Raw genomic sequence first — 17405 nt, forward strand, 5'->3', positions numbered from 1 at the left:
TATTTACAATAGCCAGGACATGGAACCAACCTAAACGTCCATCGACAGATGAATGGATAAAGAAGATGTGGCACATATATACAGTGGAATATTACTCAGCCATAAAAAGAAACAAAATTGAGTTATTTGTAGTGAGGTGGATGGACCTAGAGTCTGTCATACAGAGTAAGTCAGAAAGACAAAAACGAATACCATATGGTAACACATATATATGGAATCTAAAAAAAAAATTGTACTGATGAACTTAATGGCAGGGCAGGAATAACGATGTAGACATGGAGAATGGACTTAAGGACATGGGGTGAGGAGGGGGAAGCTGGGGAGAAGTGAGAGTAGCATCAACATATATACACTACCAAATGTAAAACATGTAGCTAGTGGGAAGCAGCAGCATAGCACAGGGAGATCAGCTCGGTGCTTTGTGACCACCTAGAGGGGTGGGATAGGGAGGGTGGGAGGGAGGCTCAAGAAGGAGGGGATATGGAGATATATGTATGCATATGGCTGATTCACTTTGTTGTACAACAGAAAGTAACAGTATTGTGAAGCAATTATACTCCAGTAAAGATCTATTTAAAAAAACAAAAAGATTAATAACATTAAAAAAAAGAACTAGTAGGCTCCTGCTGCAGCAAGTCTAATTTTAGAGCCATCTTGTATTGCAATTAGAAGTCATCAATGACAGAGTTTATGCCCCTGAATTAAGCAAGTCTGTCCTGGGCATGTGGCTTTCCTCACAGTAGATCTCCTTAGTTCTTACATGTCAGCAGGTATCACTGATGCAAATGTACCTTGAGCAGTGGCACTACTGAGCCAATAATAAACTAATCACTAGTTTTATCTGAGCTGCTCTTATTACCAAATGTGAAAAATCACTAAGATCCCAGAGCAATAAAGTTTCATTTTTTATTTTGTTTTGGATTAGCCCTTGTACTACCCAACCTAGTAGAGTATGTGTAAAAATATCTGATATTGTTCCTGAAAACATTTTTCAGGTGTCCTCTGCTTTTCAGTCATGTTGATAATAAGTGCATTTCTGCACAGAGGAGTTTGCATAGTGTAGTGTTTTTTCCACAGAGAAACTTTTATGTGGATGTTAACTATAATGACAGGATATGCAGTGTGCACTCTGTGATACCTTTTATGGGACTTTCACTTTCTTCCCTACTAAAGTGAGTTTTACTAAATCAATTGGAATTTACTATAAGTGGATCCCACAGTATTACCTATATTTCTTCTTCTCCTCCTCCTCCTCCCCCTCCCCTTTGCCTTCCTCTCCTTCTCCTTCTATTCTTTGGGGGGGAAAATGAAATATGGATTTTATGTTCACTGATGTGACTGACATTCTTTCTTCAAATAATAGCTCTGAAGGAATGAGAATATACAAACTCTCCTATTGAAACTTGAAATTAACTAGATTAGGATAGGTATTCTTGAATATTGGTATATCTAGACTAGTGCTGTCCAATAGAACTTTCTGCAATGATGAAAATGTTTTATATCTTTTTTGTCCCTTATGGTAGCCACTAGCTGCATGTGGCCACTAAACAATTGAAGTGTGGCTAGTGCCAAAGTGAGGGACAAAATTTTAAATTTTATTTAATTTTAATTTATTTACTTTTTCTTTTTTTTTTTTTTTTTTTTGGCCATGCTGGGTCTTAGTTGTGGCACGCGGGATCTTTGTTGCTGTGTGCAGGATCTTTAGTTGCGGCATGTGGGCTCTTAGTTGCGGCATGAGGGCTCTTAGTTGCAGCATTCGGGATCTAGTTCCCTGACCAGGGATCGAACCCGGGCCCCCTGCATTGAGAGCTCAGGGTCTTAACCACTGGGCCACCAGGGAAGTCCCTAATTTATTTACTTTTAAATAGCCATATGTGGCTATTTGTAAGACAGAACATCTAGACAATTTCCTGACCATCATGAAATTGTAAGGAGACTCAAGCCATCCTTTTGTCATTTTTGTCTTTTTTCTTTTGTCTTTCAGGATGATAACCTCAGTAGGTTACTTTGCTCTGTCTCTCAACACTCCTAATTTACATGGAGATGCCTACCTGAACTGTTTCTTCTCTGCCTTGATTGAAGTTCCAGCTTACATTACAGCCTGGCTGCTACTTCGAACCCTACCCAGGCGTTATGTCATAGCTGGAGTACTGTTCTTGGGAGGAGGTGTGCTTCTTTTAATTCAATTAGTACCTGCAGGTAAGAAGTTATCCAACATTAACAGCTTAACAGAAAAGGTCCACACCTTGACCGGGCTAATTATTAGTCCCTGTTCCCTATTTATGTAGCCTTTACATCATAAGTCATTCTTAAGTCAGTTATACAAGTGATAACTAACTCTGTGATTTCCCATGTTCAAAATTACTCCCTTCAAATGGAAGAGTTAACCTTAGAGAATCAGAAATCACCACCTGAAAAGGAAGAGTAATGCTTCCAGTCATCCCCTTCACAGAAACATTCAGCTAAACCCTCAAACCTCTTTCTCTGAGTCATAATCCTGGTTCCCAATTTCTTGGTACTTTCTTGGTATTTTCAAACCTTCTCTCTGATGTATATTCAAGTGTTAGAGTTGGTAGTACATGCCAGTTCCAGTATAAATTCAGTGATTTTTATGGTCTGTAATCTTTAAGTAGTTAGAGAGCACATGAAAAGATATATGCTTCTCTTTTCCCCTTATGTCTAACTTTCTCATATTGTTAAAATGTTAAGTCAACAGATTTTTTATATATAGTACTATGCATAGAAATATATATTTCTTAATAATAATAAACAGGATAAAAATGATTGGTCCTTCTCTTCAAAGATTAAACTTAACTGTATTAACATGCTAACAACTGACTATGAAACTGTTGTAATAAATAAAGGTGGACAAGGTCACCGAATTCATAAATGATCTAGAATAACAGAAGAGCGAAGCTCAAAGCAACCCTTCACACTCCATCTTTGTCCATGTCCAATTACTAAGGCTTTGAAGAGACTGCATAATTTGGGGAATATCTTTATATTATAAAACATTCCTATACAAGCAAAAAGGACAATACAAGCAACTGTTAAGAAAGTATCACTTCTAAAATCACCTGTTTACACTGGGTCTCTTTCCAGATTACAACTTCTTGTCCATTGGTCTGGCCATGTTAGGAAAATTCGGGATCACCTCTGCCTTCTCCATGCTGTACGTCTTCACTGCAGAGCTTTATCCAACCCTGGTCAGGAACATGGCTGTGGGGGTCACATCCATGGCCTCCAGAGTGGGCAGCATCATTGCTCCCTACTTTGTTTACCTTGGTGAGATGCTTCTTATCAGTCTATTCTTTTTTTAAATATAAAAGTAATAGGTTTTCATTATGAAAAATGCAAACAGCATAGAAAGTACTGGAAAAAGTACAAGTTCACCTCTACTCTCTTAGTTCCCCAAATCACAGCCCTCAGAGGAACTACTATTAACAGTTTGGTGAGTAGCCCTTCAGACATTTCGTTTTGCACAATATATATATATATATATTTTTTAAACACACAAAATGATATCATAAATATTGTTTCACAACTTTTTTTAAACTTAACATTGTATCAGAATATTTTGCCATATCCATATATATAGCTCTTTTAGTTAGTACATAGACTTCCAATGTATGTATACACATAGTTTATTTAACCAAGTTCATGGATGAACACTTAGGCCATTTCCAAGTTTTTGTTACCATACATAACACTGCAGTGAACATTCCTCTACGCACCCCACAGCCTTTGTATATTTGGATCAATGGATTGCTGGAGCAATTTTAAAATGTCATAGATATCGCCAAATTGACCTCTAAATACTATCCCAGTTTACAATCCAACTATTAATATATGAGAGTGCCTGTTTCTCCATATCCTTACCAACAATGGGGATTATCCAATTTTTTAATCATTGATAGTCTATTATGTGAAAAACGGATATCATTGTTGCTTTCATTTCCTTTTCTTCAATTATGAATGAGGATGAGCAGTTTTTCATATATTTATGAAATTCTATTTATTTTTAAGAGATCTGACTGTTCATGTCTTTTCCCATTTTTCTAATGGTTCATATCAACTTTAGATATTTGATTTTGGGAGCTCTTTGTAATTGAAAAATTAGCCCTTTGTATATATATTATAAATATTTTTCCTAGTTTATCATTTCCACTTTGACTTCATGACTTTATTTGCATTGCCGGCAATTTTAGCTTTTATATAATCGAATTTATCAATCTGGAATAACACCACAGAGGGGCTTTAGTGGGATGTTCAGTGGATCTAGGATCTGGCACTCCAAGCTAAACCTCATCAAGAACTCTACTGGTGAGAGATGTAGACACAGATCCTTATTCTTCCTAGTCATCCATTGGTTACCTACTGGTTAAAACACACACACATACACATCCCCAAAGACATATGTGAATTCTCAGAAAAGGTATACTCTAAATCCTTACAGAGAAAGAGAGACATTTTCCACACAGCTGCCCTGAACACCTGAGAAAGTACATTATTATATAGAATGGTGTCGTTTCCCCTTTGTTCTTCCCTATACTTTCAAACCATGCTCATATGGTCTAATGGTGGACCATTGGTACATAAGAAATGGAGGAGTCTGAGAAAGAACTTTGTATTCCACAGTAGTGGCTCCTGTTGGTGACACAGAGGCCTCAGAGAAGCTTCAAGATTGATATTTTTTTGTCTAATAAAATTCTTGGGTGTGTTATTCCTCTGTAATCTCTGTATGCAGAAGGGAAGCAAGATGAGGATCTATTATTCCCCTGTCTGAGTAACACCACATAAAGAAGAGGTGGAGTGGTTCTTCCAATTACATGTAAAACCAAGACATATAAATGCTGCAAAAAGAAACCACAGTGCCTGACATTTATTGATTTAAATTGGATTGAATATATTAATTAGGTTCTTTTAAGAGTCTCACAGCTCTGTGGACCAAGCTTTCCACAGCAGCCTACTGGTTTAGGCAAAAGCAAAGGTCATATCAGTCATAACAGCCAGTAGCTGTCCCTGCAACATCCTGGTTAACCTCTTTCCCCTTCGTGTCCTCCCACCCCCCCATCTCCAATGACCTCTACCTTAAGAGGAGAACTTTGGAAGGTAAAAATTTCTATCAAAGGAACATTTATCACACATGATTAAGTAGTAGCTTAGAGAATGCCAGTTGACATGAAAGACCTTATGATAATGCAAAATTGAGTAAGTGAATGATTATGGAAATTCGGAGGCAATGACATCTGCCAAACAGAAACTGTGGTATTTTGCACACTTTTTTTCTTCTGTAAATATTCAGGTTTAAAACTGCTCTCAAATACTGTTTGCCACCTTTACAAAATGATTCTCAAGAGCATCTGGAGAAACCCTGTATCTAATTGATATTCTTATGTCCTGTGCCTTACAGGTGCTTACAACAGAGTTCTGCCCTACATCCTCATGGGCAGCCTGACCGTCCTGATTGGAATCATCACTCTTCTCCTCCCTGAAAGTTTTGGAATGACTCTACCAGAGACCTTAGAGCAGATGCAGAAAGTGAAAGGGTAAGTGAAACTTTAAAAAATGATATCAGAATTCCTCAGAAAGAATAAACATGAAAGAATAAATAGGAAAATTCTGAAAAGAAAGTGTAATAAGTGGAAAGTAGCTCTATCAGATAATAAAGCATATTATTAAGCAATGGTAATTAAAACAGTATGATGGTGATAGAAGAAAAGAAATCACTGGAATGGAAAAGAGTTCAGAATTAAACTGAAGAAAATATGAGAATTCAGTGTGTCATAACAAGTAGCACTTCAAAATCAGTGGGGAAAATTTAGATTATTCAGTAAAAGGTGTTAGAACATTCAACTAGCCATTTTGGCTAAATAAAAAGCTTAAATCTTACTTCAAAATACATCAGGATAAATTCCAGAAAGATTAAAAATTGAGAACTGAAAATATAAAGTGATAAATGTACCAGAAGAAAACATAAATATTTTTATAACCTTAGAGAAGGCCTTTCTGAGCATATTATGGAAAGCAAAGAGCCATAAAGGAGAAGATAGATATACCTGATTATGTAATTTTAGAAATTGTTGGTACAGCAAAAATGAAACCATAAATTAGAACAAAGGTCAACAAACCAGGGGGAAGATATTTGCAACACACAATATAGACATAGAGTTAATAAATTTAAGATGCAAGAAGCTCTTAGAGATCAGTGGGAAAAAGACAAACAACTCAGAAAGAAAACTGGCAAAGGTCATGAACAGTTTATAGAAAAGGAAATTTCAGTGGCAAATATATACATAAAAAAGAAATACTTTAATTAATACATATTAATTAAAGCATAAAAAATGTCAATGTCATTTTTTGGCCTATGAGATTGTGCAAGGGTTTTCCTCCTGATATCAACCAATTCTGACACCAAATAGGTGTCCTATAATTTCATCCAGTTATGACTCTAATTACTTAGGGCTAGAATCAAACTCTACAGGTTAAAGGCTCACTCCCACAAGACAGCCTTCTCTTCAGATGCCCGCCACAAGTAATGGTTCCCCAAGGTTATCCACATTTCTGGCTATTGGGGAGGGGGAAATTTACCCTTTTACCCCTTTAAGGTCTCTTGGCTAAACTAATCATAAAATTGACACCAGTCAACAGGAGAAAAATAAACAAATTTTAATTCATTACACAGAGATCTCTCAGAAATAGGACCTAAGCAACTGCCAAAGCAGACAGCTTTTACACTTTTTAGACAAAGAAACAATAAATTTGAGAGGAATTGACAGGACAAAGAAACTTAAGTTTGAGTGCTTAATTAGTAAGGAATTTTCGCAAAGTTTGGGCTTGTGTAGTAAATTAGTAAAGAAGTAACAAGGTTTGTTTATAGAGATTTCTTGGCCCAGCCCTGGAATTCCCTGTCTTTGGTAATAAGGGTGTCCTTCTACCTCCATATGCAGGGATTGCACCTTTCACATGAGGGATTTATTCCCTGCTTTCAGGGGCACAGAGGAGGCCAGAGTTTCCTTTTGCATCAGCTGCTTCACAAGCAACTTCAATTCAAAATAATCAGTATGCCATTGTGGCAAATTTTGGGGCAGCCTGCCCTGAGCTCCAACATGTCCAACTTGGCTACAAAGTCTGGTATTTCCACAACCCTCCTCTTCACGTTCAGGAATTTGCTAGAATGATTCACAGAACTCAGGAAAACATTTTACTTACTATTACTGGTTTGTTATAAACAACACAAATGAACAGCCAGGGGGAGATGTACACAGGGTGAGGTCCAGAAGGGTCCAGAGCATAGGAGTCTCCATTCCTGTGGAGTTGGGGAGCATTGCCATCCTGGCCCATGGATGTGTTGGCCAATTCAGAAGCTCTCTAAACCCCAGTGTTTAGGGGATTTTATGGACGTTTCATCACATAGTCATGATCAATATTGATTTGACTTCAGCCCCTCTCCCCTCCCTGGAGGCTGGAGGATGGGCTTCTAGACAAGGCTTGGTCTTTCTAGCAACCAGCCTCCATCGTGAAGCTATCTAGGGACCCACCGAGTCACCTCATTAGAATAAGAGGCAAGACACTATTACCCTTGTCACTCAGAAAATTACAAGGGATTTAGAAGCTCTATGTCAGGAACCAGGGACAAAAATCAAACATCTTTCTATGACATCATAGATTGGCAAACATTTAAAAGACTAATGGTATGGTAGGAGAAGTTTAGATTCTAGAGTGAAACTGCCTGGCCTCAAATCCCAAATCTACTGCATAAACTTGGGAAATTTGCTTACTTTTCACTAAACCTTAGTATTCCCATCTGTTATATGGAAATAGTTCATATGGCTTTTGTGATGTCATACAAGATAAAGTGTTTTTAGTGTGTAGCCATGATAAAAGTCTATATGTGAGTGGATTCTGATCCCAAACTGAACATGTATAGTGAAAGATGCCCATTTTTTATAAGTTGTTTCTTCTAATGATAAAACTACTTCAATATCAACTTTAACTTACCAAGAACTTCATGCTTACCACTCTATTCTTTCCTCAGGAAGACTATAAAATCATAGAATACTAGCTCTAGACTCATGAGGTTCTTATTAGAGTTAAAATAATTACCTGTTCATTGACTGGAAAAATGTTTTTCAGTGTCAGTTTGGCATTTTGAGGAGGGGAGTCTTAAATATTTAATTTTCTTTAGCACTTGTCTTATTTTCAGGTTCAGATATAGGAAAAAAACAAAAGATTCAATGGAGAAAGAAGAAAATCCCAAAGTTCTAATAACTTCATTCTGATAAAATTCCCACCCTATTTGGTGAACTGAAAAACAGATCCTAAGACTATGAAGACACTAAAGCCTTTCCTGATGAAATGGACTGACTATGAAGATTAACACTGAAATGGACCTTGCTATCAAGAAATGCTTGTCATATGGCAAACTCTGGACCACGCTTACAGATGAGCTCCTTATTTTAAAAAACAAACCATTTCCAGAAAGTCCTCCGTACTAATTAATTCGATGAAATGGGTTTGTAGGATTTTTACAAAACGTGTTGGTCAAGGACTGGTAAATCCATATAAAGATTAACACGCATTTCCACATATATATAGTATCCAATTTTTTTAAAAAGTCATTGAATTAACACAACTATCAGGGTTGTGTGTGTGTGAGTGAGTAAACCAGCACGTTCAAAATTACAGTAGTTTTTGAAGTGAACTCATACACTGCTATAGCCAAATGATTATAAGGAGTATTCCTGTCCAGGAAATTTTATATACTCCTTTGAGAGGAATTGATGGCAGATATTAATAGCATTTTACAAGTGAAATGCAGCAAGAGATCAAGTAGCCTGGCTCAGATGGCCTGTCAGCCTTTAAGAAGGGAACCAAGGCAGTTCCTAGCTACAATTTCAGCAGCTATGGCTCACAGCCTACTGAATGGTCCACATTTGTTTTGCTCTCTGTGAACACTTGACTAAACTTTCTGTTCACTAAGACTGGCTTAAGAGACCTTTTTTTTGGTAAATAGAGAATCAGGAAAACTGCAAACTAGTTAGATTGGTAGAGGTGGTTTGTGTGCCCCATAGCCAAGAGGGGTCAGCACCCAGGAAGAAGGCTGTCCAAGCCAAGAATCTGGAGAGCCTTTTAAAACAGTTCTTTCCCTTAATACAACCCTTCCTAAATCTGGTATGCAGTTGTATCCTCTTCAACCAGGGGTGCATCTGGTTCCAGGAATGAGCAAGGTAAAAGGTAAAAGCCACTAATGGGATAATGTATTAGCATAAACTCAGAAGATGAGTGTCAGCTCTGTGTCTCACCACATTTTAGGCATGCTGACATGATAACATAGCAAGAAGTTTGTCTTGGAGACCTGGGCAGCATGCTTTCACCAAGGGCGGCTCCTCTTGGAGCAGCATGTGACAAGCTACTGACCCTTTAACATATCAGTGCAATGGTGCACCTGTAGAATAGGCAGCCACTAGTTTTTAATATGCTGCTTGGTGGCATCATCTCCTAAAATTAATTATCCCCAAATGTAAATATTCACTATCTAAATATTTTTCAAAGGAACCTTTGATGTAACATCTTGGTAAACAATCCTTATTTCTTTAAGATCTTTATCTGGAACTTTTCTGATTAACTCAGAATTTTTCTTTATATTGCCATATTTCTAACACATATTTTATATCCTACTGACACATTGATCCCACCTTTAGACTGTTACTTTAAAATCCAGTAGAATATCTTAGAATAGTTTATGCTTTGTCATTGGGGACTCAGGTGCACAGCTTCATCCACCCAGCTCCTTTATCTTCCCCATTGACGCAGCCTGTCTAGATCACCTTTCCACCTACCCTGCCAGACAGTAGCTGCCTGTCCTGCAAAGAGCAGGCCCTGCTGCCTTTCAGGAAGTGCTCCTTGAACTTCCTTCCCACCAGCAGCGACTGTTCACTCCGCTGTCCTCTTCTGGTACTTGTTACCTTCACTCAGTTGGGCTCTTGTCTAGTTGTCCCCCCTGACACACAACATGTCTGTAAGCCTCCGGGAGGCCAGGGACCTCACTTTGCTTATCTTTTTTATCCCTTGCAGTGCTGCTTACTGTAGTGCTTTCTTGCATGTAACAGGCATTTGAGGATATTCATTTTAATTAACATAGTTTGTAACACTAGCGTGGTGAAACTGTTATGTTTGAAACATAGACACTTGAATTTTTAAACACCGAAGTATAAAATGCTCTTAAAGTTTTTTCTAAATATAAAAAGTAAGGATGTGGACTTCCCTGGTAGTGCAGTGGTTAAGAATCCACCTGCCAATGCAGGGGACATGGGTTCCATCCCTGGTTCAGGAAGATCTCACATGCCGCAGAGCAACTAAGCCCATGTACCACAACTACTGAGCCTGCACTCTAGAGCCTGCGAGCTACAACTACAGAGCCCACGTGCCACAACTACTGAAGGCTGTGCACCTAGAGCCCGTGCTCCACAACAAGAGAAGCCACTGCAATGAGAAGCCTGCGCACCAAAACAAAGAGTAGCCCCCCGCTCACCGCAAAGAAAGCCTGCGCACAGCAATGAAGACCCAACGCAGTCAAAATTTTAAAAAATTAAACTAAATTTTAAAAAAAAGTAAGGATGTGATAATTGGCTTTTACTGCTGTTTGTATGGGTGTTTTATATTTTATAATAGTAAGAGATGACTTTTTAAAATCTGTTTATAAAAAGGCAACAAGTATACAAATGAATTACCTCTTTGGTAGGTCAAAGACCAAGTAGATCAATGCATGCCAAAATACTATGCGATTAAATTCAAGATATATTCCTGATTTTTAAAAACTACTTTTAAAATTAGGTCTACAAGGCAACTACCTGAACTTGCTTATGAATATCAGTCTCAGACTGACAGCCAATATTACACTGCATGTTAGAGTGTAACATGAAACACTGGAAGCATCCCATTAACAGTAGTTTTATGGATCCATGTTTTAACATCTTTTCAACATTTTTGGGTAAGTTTTAGTAACTATAATCATAATATAAAATATAGATAAGAAGTAAAACTATTAGAAAATAGACAAAATTATCAATATTACAAGGAACATATAATGATATTCTATTTTTTAAATCCAAGAGAATTAATTAAATCTAATACCTAAGAGTTTCAATTTAAGTGGAGTCATATAAGAAGTGTCCCTAAATCAGCAACTTTTTATGTACTAAAAATAACCAGCTAGAAAATATACTGGAAAAAACCAGGTTCCGTTCCTAATAGTCATAAGAACATAACATACCTAGAAGTAATCTCTAAACAGATGTATAAAACCTAAGTGAAAAAATTGTTCCATTTAATTAAGAGTTGAGTGGAGACATGCTGTTTTTTTTTTTGTTGTTGTTGTTTTTATTTATTAGTTTTTTATTTTTGGCTGCGTTGGGTCTTCATTGCTGCGCACCGGCTTTCTCTAGTTAGAGACATGCCATTCTTGAATGTGTAGAATGAATTCTGTGAACCTGCATTCTTACGAAATTAATTCACTATTTTAGTATAATTAAAATTAATATTTCAATGACATATTTTAGGAACTTAAAAAATAATTCTAAAGGTCATCTGAAAGAACAAATAGGCAAGACCGTCTAAGAAATTTTTGGAAAAGAAAAGTTGTAAGGTAAAATATTCCCTCAGATTTAGAAATACAAAGATAAACAGGAAAGCCAGAAACAGACCCAAATGTTTATAAAATTGTAACATATGATAAAGTGTATTACAAATTATCAAGAAAAGGATAAATTTTTCAAAACTAGTGCTGGGACAATTGATAAGCTAGGGAAAAATAGCATCTCACCATAAAAAACATACCAAGGGCTTCCCTGGTGGCGCAGTGGTTGAGAATCTGCCTGCCAATGCAGGGGACACGGCTTCGAGCCCTGGTCTGGGAAGATCCCACATGCCGCGGAGCAACTAGGCCCGTGAGCCACAACTACTGAGCCTGGGTCTCTGGAGCCTGTGCTCCGCAACAAGAGAGGCCGCAACAGTGAGAGGCCCGCGCACCGCGATAAGGAGTGGCCCCCGCTCGCCGCAACTAGAGAAAGCCCTCGCACAGAAATGAAGACCCAACACAGCCAAAAAAATAAATAAATAAAAATAAATTTAAAAAAAACAAAAACACATACCAAATTCTAAATGGATTAAAGATTCAAAAGTAATAAATAAATAGATAAATAAGCTGAAAGAAAATACAGGTGATTGTTTAATCTAAGGATGGATAGGGAATTAAAGATAAGGTAAAATAGCTTTTGCTATAAACTTTAAAAAATTTCTGTACACCAAAAATCTTAAAATTAACACAAATTGGAAAAATATTAACAAAAATATATTGGACACAGCATCCTTTCTGTTTATGCATCAATTTAAAAGTACCAGCTAATACTCCAGTTAAAGCAAATAGTAAGACGGTTAAGTGCATCTTTGGAGACCATTGTTCCTGGGCCTAATTCTGGGTCTGTCATTTATCAGCTGTGTAGCCTTGAGCAAGTTATACAGGCATACCTTGTTTTATTGTGCTTTGCTTTATTTGTGCTTCACTGATACTGCATTTTTTACAAATTGAGGTTTGTGGCAACCTTGCATTTTTGGATGATGTTTAGCATTTTTTAGCAATAAAGTATTTTTAAAATAAATTTATTTATTTTATTTTTGGCTGCGTTGGGTCTTCGTTGCTGCGCGCGGGCTTTCTCTAGTTGCACGAGCGGGGTCTAGGGGCTACTCTTCGTTGCGGTGCGTGGGCTTCTCATCGCAGTGGCCTCTCTTGTTGCAGAGCACGGGCTCTAGGCACGTGGACTTCAGTAGCTGTGGCTCACGGGCTCTAGACCGCAGGCTCAGTAGTTATGGTGCAGGGGCTTAGTTGCTCCGCGGCATGTGGGATCTTCCCAGACCAGGGCTCGAACCCTTGCCCCCTGCTTTGGCATGCAGATTCTCAACCACTGCGCCACCAAGGAAGCCCCAGCAATAAAGTATTTTTAAATTAAGGTTTGTACATTGGTTTTGTCTTTTTTTTAAGACACAATGCTATTGCACGCTTAACAGAATGCAGTATAGTGTAAACATAATTTTTATATGCACTGGGAAACCAAAAAATTCCTGTGGCTCGCTTTATTGTGATATTACGGTGGTCTGGAACTGGACCCACAATATCTCCAGGATATGCCTGAGTCTTCCTAAATCTCAGCCTTTTCATCTGTAAAAGGAGGCTAAGCAGTTCCATGGGGTGATTGTGGGGAGTACACGAGATAATGCATATATTTAGTCTAAGTGCCTAGCAGATTTAGATGTTTTCCTCTATCCCACATCTCACTGAACTCAAAAGTTAATCATTATAATCAACTTCCTTGCCCCCTTTCTTAATCCACCTTACTCTATCAGGCAAACTGCAAGGCTGGTTAAATCCAGCCCCCCTCCTACTTCCACCGGTACCTGCACAGCTAGATGTAGCTGGGAAATAATATGCAAATCATGCTGACTGGTTTCATTTAAAATTAATCATCAGTCATCAAGAGGAACCTTACTGCTGACTGACAGTCATGCTCCACTGCCCTGGTCCATTCTCTATCCTTAATGACCTTTCTCTTCAGAACTCTAATATCTCCTCCCCCATGCTCATCCTCAGCTGTGCCTTTGCTTCCTATTTCACTTAAGCTCTTACCATCTTAATCCACCAACCTAACTGCATTTGTACCCATACACTCTGTCTTTTCTCCTATTACTTGAGATAAATGGTCTCTGCTCCTAGCACAAAATTCTGTCTCTCTCTGTCTGTGTTTCTGCACTTGGTGCCCTCACCCCCTTCCTTACCTACTCAAGGACATTGCTCCAGCAATTAATTCCCTTGTCTGCCCCATGATCAATCTATCAATCTTTTCTCTCTCTACTGGATCTTTTTCATTCAGCATGCAGACATGCTGGTATTTCTACAATGCTGAAAAAGCTCTCCCTTGACCCCACTTCTGCCTTCAACTACTGCCCCATCTTTCCCCATCCCTTTACAGCAAAACTCCTCAAAAGAGAGCTCTATATTTGCTCCTGCTAGTTTTTTTCTTCCAATTTCCTCTTGAGCCCACTACAATTAAGTTTTAGCCCCCGCCTCTTCACCAGAGTAGCTTTTATCAAGGTCCCCGAAGGCTTGCATGTTTTGAACTGAATGGTCAATTCATAGTTGTCATCTTACCTGTCCTCTCAAGGGATCAGACAAACTAATTTCTCTTTCCTTGAAACGTTTTCTGGGACACCACATTTGCTTGGTTTTCCTCTTACTTTGTTGACTGTTCCTTCACAATTTCCTTTGCTGGTACTTTCTCATCTCCTCTACTGCTAACCATTAGAGGGCCCAGAATTTAGTCTTTGGTCCTCTTCCTTTTTTTTTAAAGCCCAGCCTTATGATTTTAAATACCATTTCTGTATTAACAACCACCAAATATATAGCGAGCTTAACTCCAGGCTCACACGCCAATTCAACATCCTCATGGATATCTAATGGGAATCTCAATATGTCCAAATTAGTTTGTGCTCTTAATCTCCCCCACCTCCGCTCCACATCTGCTTTTCCTTAAGTCTTCCCTGTCTCAGTAAGGGGCAACTCCATTTTTCCAATTGCTTTTTCTCTCATACCCCACATCCAATCTGTCAATAAAGTCTTTGGCCATAATTTCAACATACCTAGAATCTAGATTCTGTTAGCTTCCTAACTGGTCCCTCCTCCTTAATCCTGCTCCTGCCCTCCTTCAGTCTATTCTCAGCATAGCAGTATGAGTTATCTAAATGAGATCATGTTACTTTACTGCTCAAAACCTGTCAATAGATTCCCATCTCAGTCAGAGTTTTTAAAAGCTAAAGTCTTTACAGTGGTCTATAAGTAGGATGATCCCATGTCCCGGTTTTCCCAGGACAGTTGCAGCTTCTATCTATAGACCTAGTGTAAAAATTAATACCTCTCCCACCTTTCACTCTAAAAATGTCCCAATTTTTAGGATGATAAATTGTATAAGGTTACCCAAATTATAGGGCCCTACTCCATGTGTCCCCACCCTTTACCTCCCTGACTTCATCTCCTATTACTCACTCCATTGTTGTCTTCATTTGGGCTACCCAGGCCTTGCTCACCTTTGAACACGCTGCATATGCTTCTTTTTTATTTATTTTTTTATCTTGGTGAAGTATAGTTGATTTACAATGTTGTGTTTAATTTATGCTGTACAGCAAAGTGACTCAGTTATCCATATATATATTCTTTTTCATATTCTTTTCCATTACGGTTTATCACACGATATTGAATATAGTTCCCTGTGCTATAAAGTAGGACCTTGCTATTTATTACATATGCCTCTGCATGTTCCCTCTTCTTGGGAATGCTCTTCCCAGGTATCTGCATGGCTGGTTCCCTTACTTCCTTTATGTCTTTGCTCAAATGTCACCTGCCTAATCAATCCTTCCCTAAGGACCCTGCTTAAAGTTGTATCCTGTTCTCTCTTTGTCCTGAGCTTACCCATTCCTACTTCATTTTTCTCCATAATTCTTATCACTCTCTGACATCCTAATTTACTTCTTCACTTTGCATTCTTCTCTTTCCTTGTGGAGCTTACATTCCATGAGGAGAACTTCTGTATCCTCAGCTATTAGAACAGCGCTTGACACATAGTAGGTACTCAATAAATATTTGTTGGAAAAAACAGATGAATGTGTTATTATTATCATTATTATAGTTAAATAGGCAAAAGGAATTATTAGTTTTCAAACAAGAAAACATTGGCCGGCCAATAAACATACAAAAAAAAGTGTTCTTGCTTCTCAAGTGAAGTGACAATGTGATGCCATTTTCCATGTAACACATTAACAAAGATTATAGAATGGTTGTATTCGATATTGAGTATGATGAGATACACTCTCATATTCTTCTGGTGGGAATGTAAATTGGTTTATTTCTTCTAGAAAACAAATGGCGAAGTGTTTCCAGAGCCTTAAAATGGTTGGATTTTTTTTTTGATGTAATAACTCAAAAACTAAGAACTAATCCGAGATATATGAAATATTTATGCACATAGATGTTTATCAAAGCATTATTTGCAATCTTAAAAAATTAAGTATGGCCTAAAAAAGGAGGTGAAAGGCTTGTACACTGAAAATATGAAACATTGCTAAAAGAAACCAAAGAAGATACAAATAAACGTAAAGACATCCCATGCTTATGGATTGGAAGACTCAAATATTGAAATGTCCATAGTAACCAAACCGATCTACAGGTTCAATTCAATCTCTATCAAAATCCCAATGGCATTTTTTGCAGAACTAGGAAAAAAACCATCCTAAAATTCATATGGAATCTTAAGGAACCCTGAATAGCCAAAACAATCTTGAAAAAGAAGAAAAGAGTTGGAGGCCTCTCACTTCCTGGTTTCAAAAGTAATACTACAGGGACTTCCCTCATGATGCAGTGGTTAAGAATCCACCTGCCAAAGCAGGGGACACGGGTTTGATCCCTGGTCCGGGAAGATCCCACATGCCATGGAGCAACAAAGCCCATGTGCCACAACTACGGAGCCTGCGCTCTAGAGCCCGTGAGCCACAACTACTGAAGCCCACGTGCCACAACTACTGAAGCCCGCGTGCCTAGAGCCTGTGCTCTGCAACGAGAAGCCACCACGATGAGAAGACTGCACACCACAACAAAGAGTAGCCCCAGCTTGCCACAACTAGAGAAAAGCCCGCACGCAGCAACAAAGACCCAACACAGCCAAACATTTCAAAATAAATAAATAATTTTTTTTAAGTAATACTACAAAGCAACAGTAATCAAGACAGTGTGGTACTGGCATAAAGTCAGATATATGAACTAATGGAGCAGAATAGAGAGCCCAGAAATAAACCCTTGCATATATGGCCAAGTGATTTTCAACAAGCATTCCAAGACTACACAATGGAGAAAGGACAGTCTCTTCAACAAATGTTTTTTTTTTAAACTGGATATTCATGTGCAAAAGAATGAAATTGGACCCATACCTTATACCATATACAAAAATTAACTCAAAACAGACCTAAGCGTAAGACCTAAAACTATAGAACTCTGAGAAGAAAAGCTTCCGGACATTGACTTTGGCAATAATTTCTTGGCTATGACACCAAAGCACTGGTGACAAAAATGAAAATAGACAAATAAGACTACTTCAAACTTAAAAACTTTTGAGTGTCAAAGGAAACACCAAAACAAAAAGCAACCTATGGAATGAGAGAAAATATTTGCAAAGCATATATCTGATAAAGGGTTAATATCCAGAATACAAAAAGAACTTCTACAACTCAACAACAAAATCCAAATAACCTGATTTTAAAATGGGCAAAGGAATTGAATAGACAATTCTCCAAAGAAGATGTAAAAA

The 17405-nt window shown here is 38.0% G+C and overlaps 1 protein-coding gene across 1 annotated transcript in view; it reads left to right on the forward strand.

Moving 5' to 3' along the window:
- The window catches only part of SLC22A4 (solute carrier family 22 member 4), a 53176-nt gene extending 40540 nt beyond the window's left edge, over positions 1 to 12636 (forward strand). The window contains exons 7-10 of the mRNA XM_007110707.4: positions 1985 to 2199; positions 3103 to 3285; positions 5414 to 5549; positions 8207 to 12636. Coding sequence (XP_007110769.2) covers positions 1985 to 2199; positions 3103 to 3285; positions 5414 to 5549; positions 8207 to 8282 — 610 coding nt within the window. The 3' untranslated portion in view covers positions 8283 to 12636. The remainder of the gene's footprint in view (positions 1 to 1984; positions 2200 to 3102; positions 3286 to 5413; positions 5550 to 8206) is intronic.
- The last annotated feature ends 4769 nt before the right edge of the window (positions 12637 to 17405 follow it).

Source organism: Physeter macrocephalus, chromosome 8 (assembly GCF_002837175.3).
Source record: "Physeter macrocephalus isolate SW-GA chromosome 8, ASM283717v5, whole genome shotgun sequence".
Classification (NCBI taxonomy): Eukaryota; Metazoa; Chordata; class Mammalia; order Artiodactyla; family Physeteridae; genus Physeter; species Physeter macrocephalus.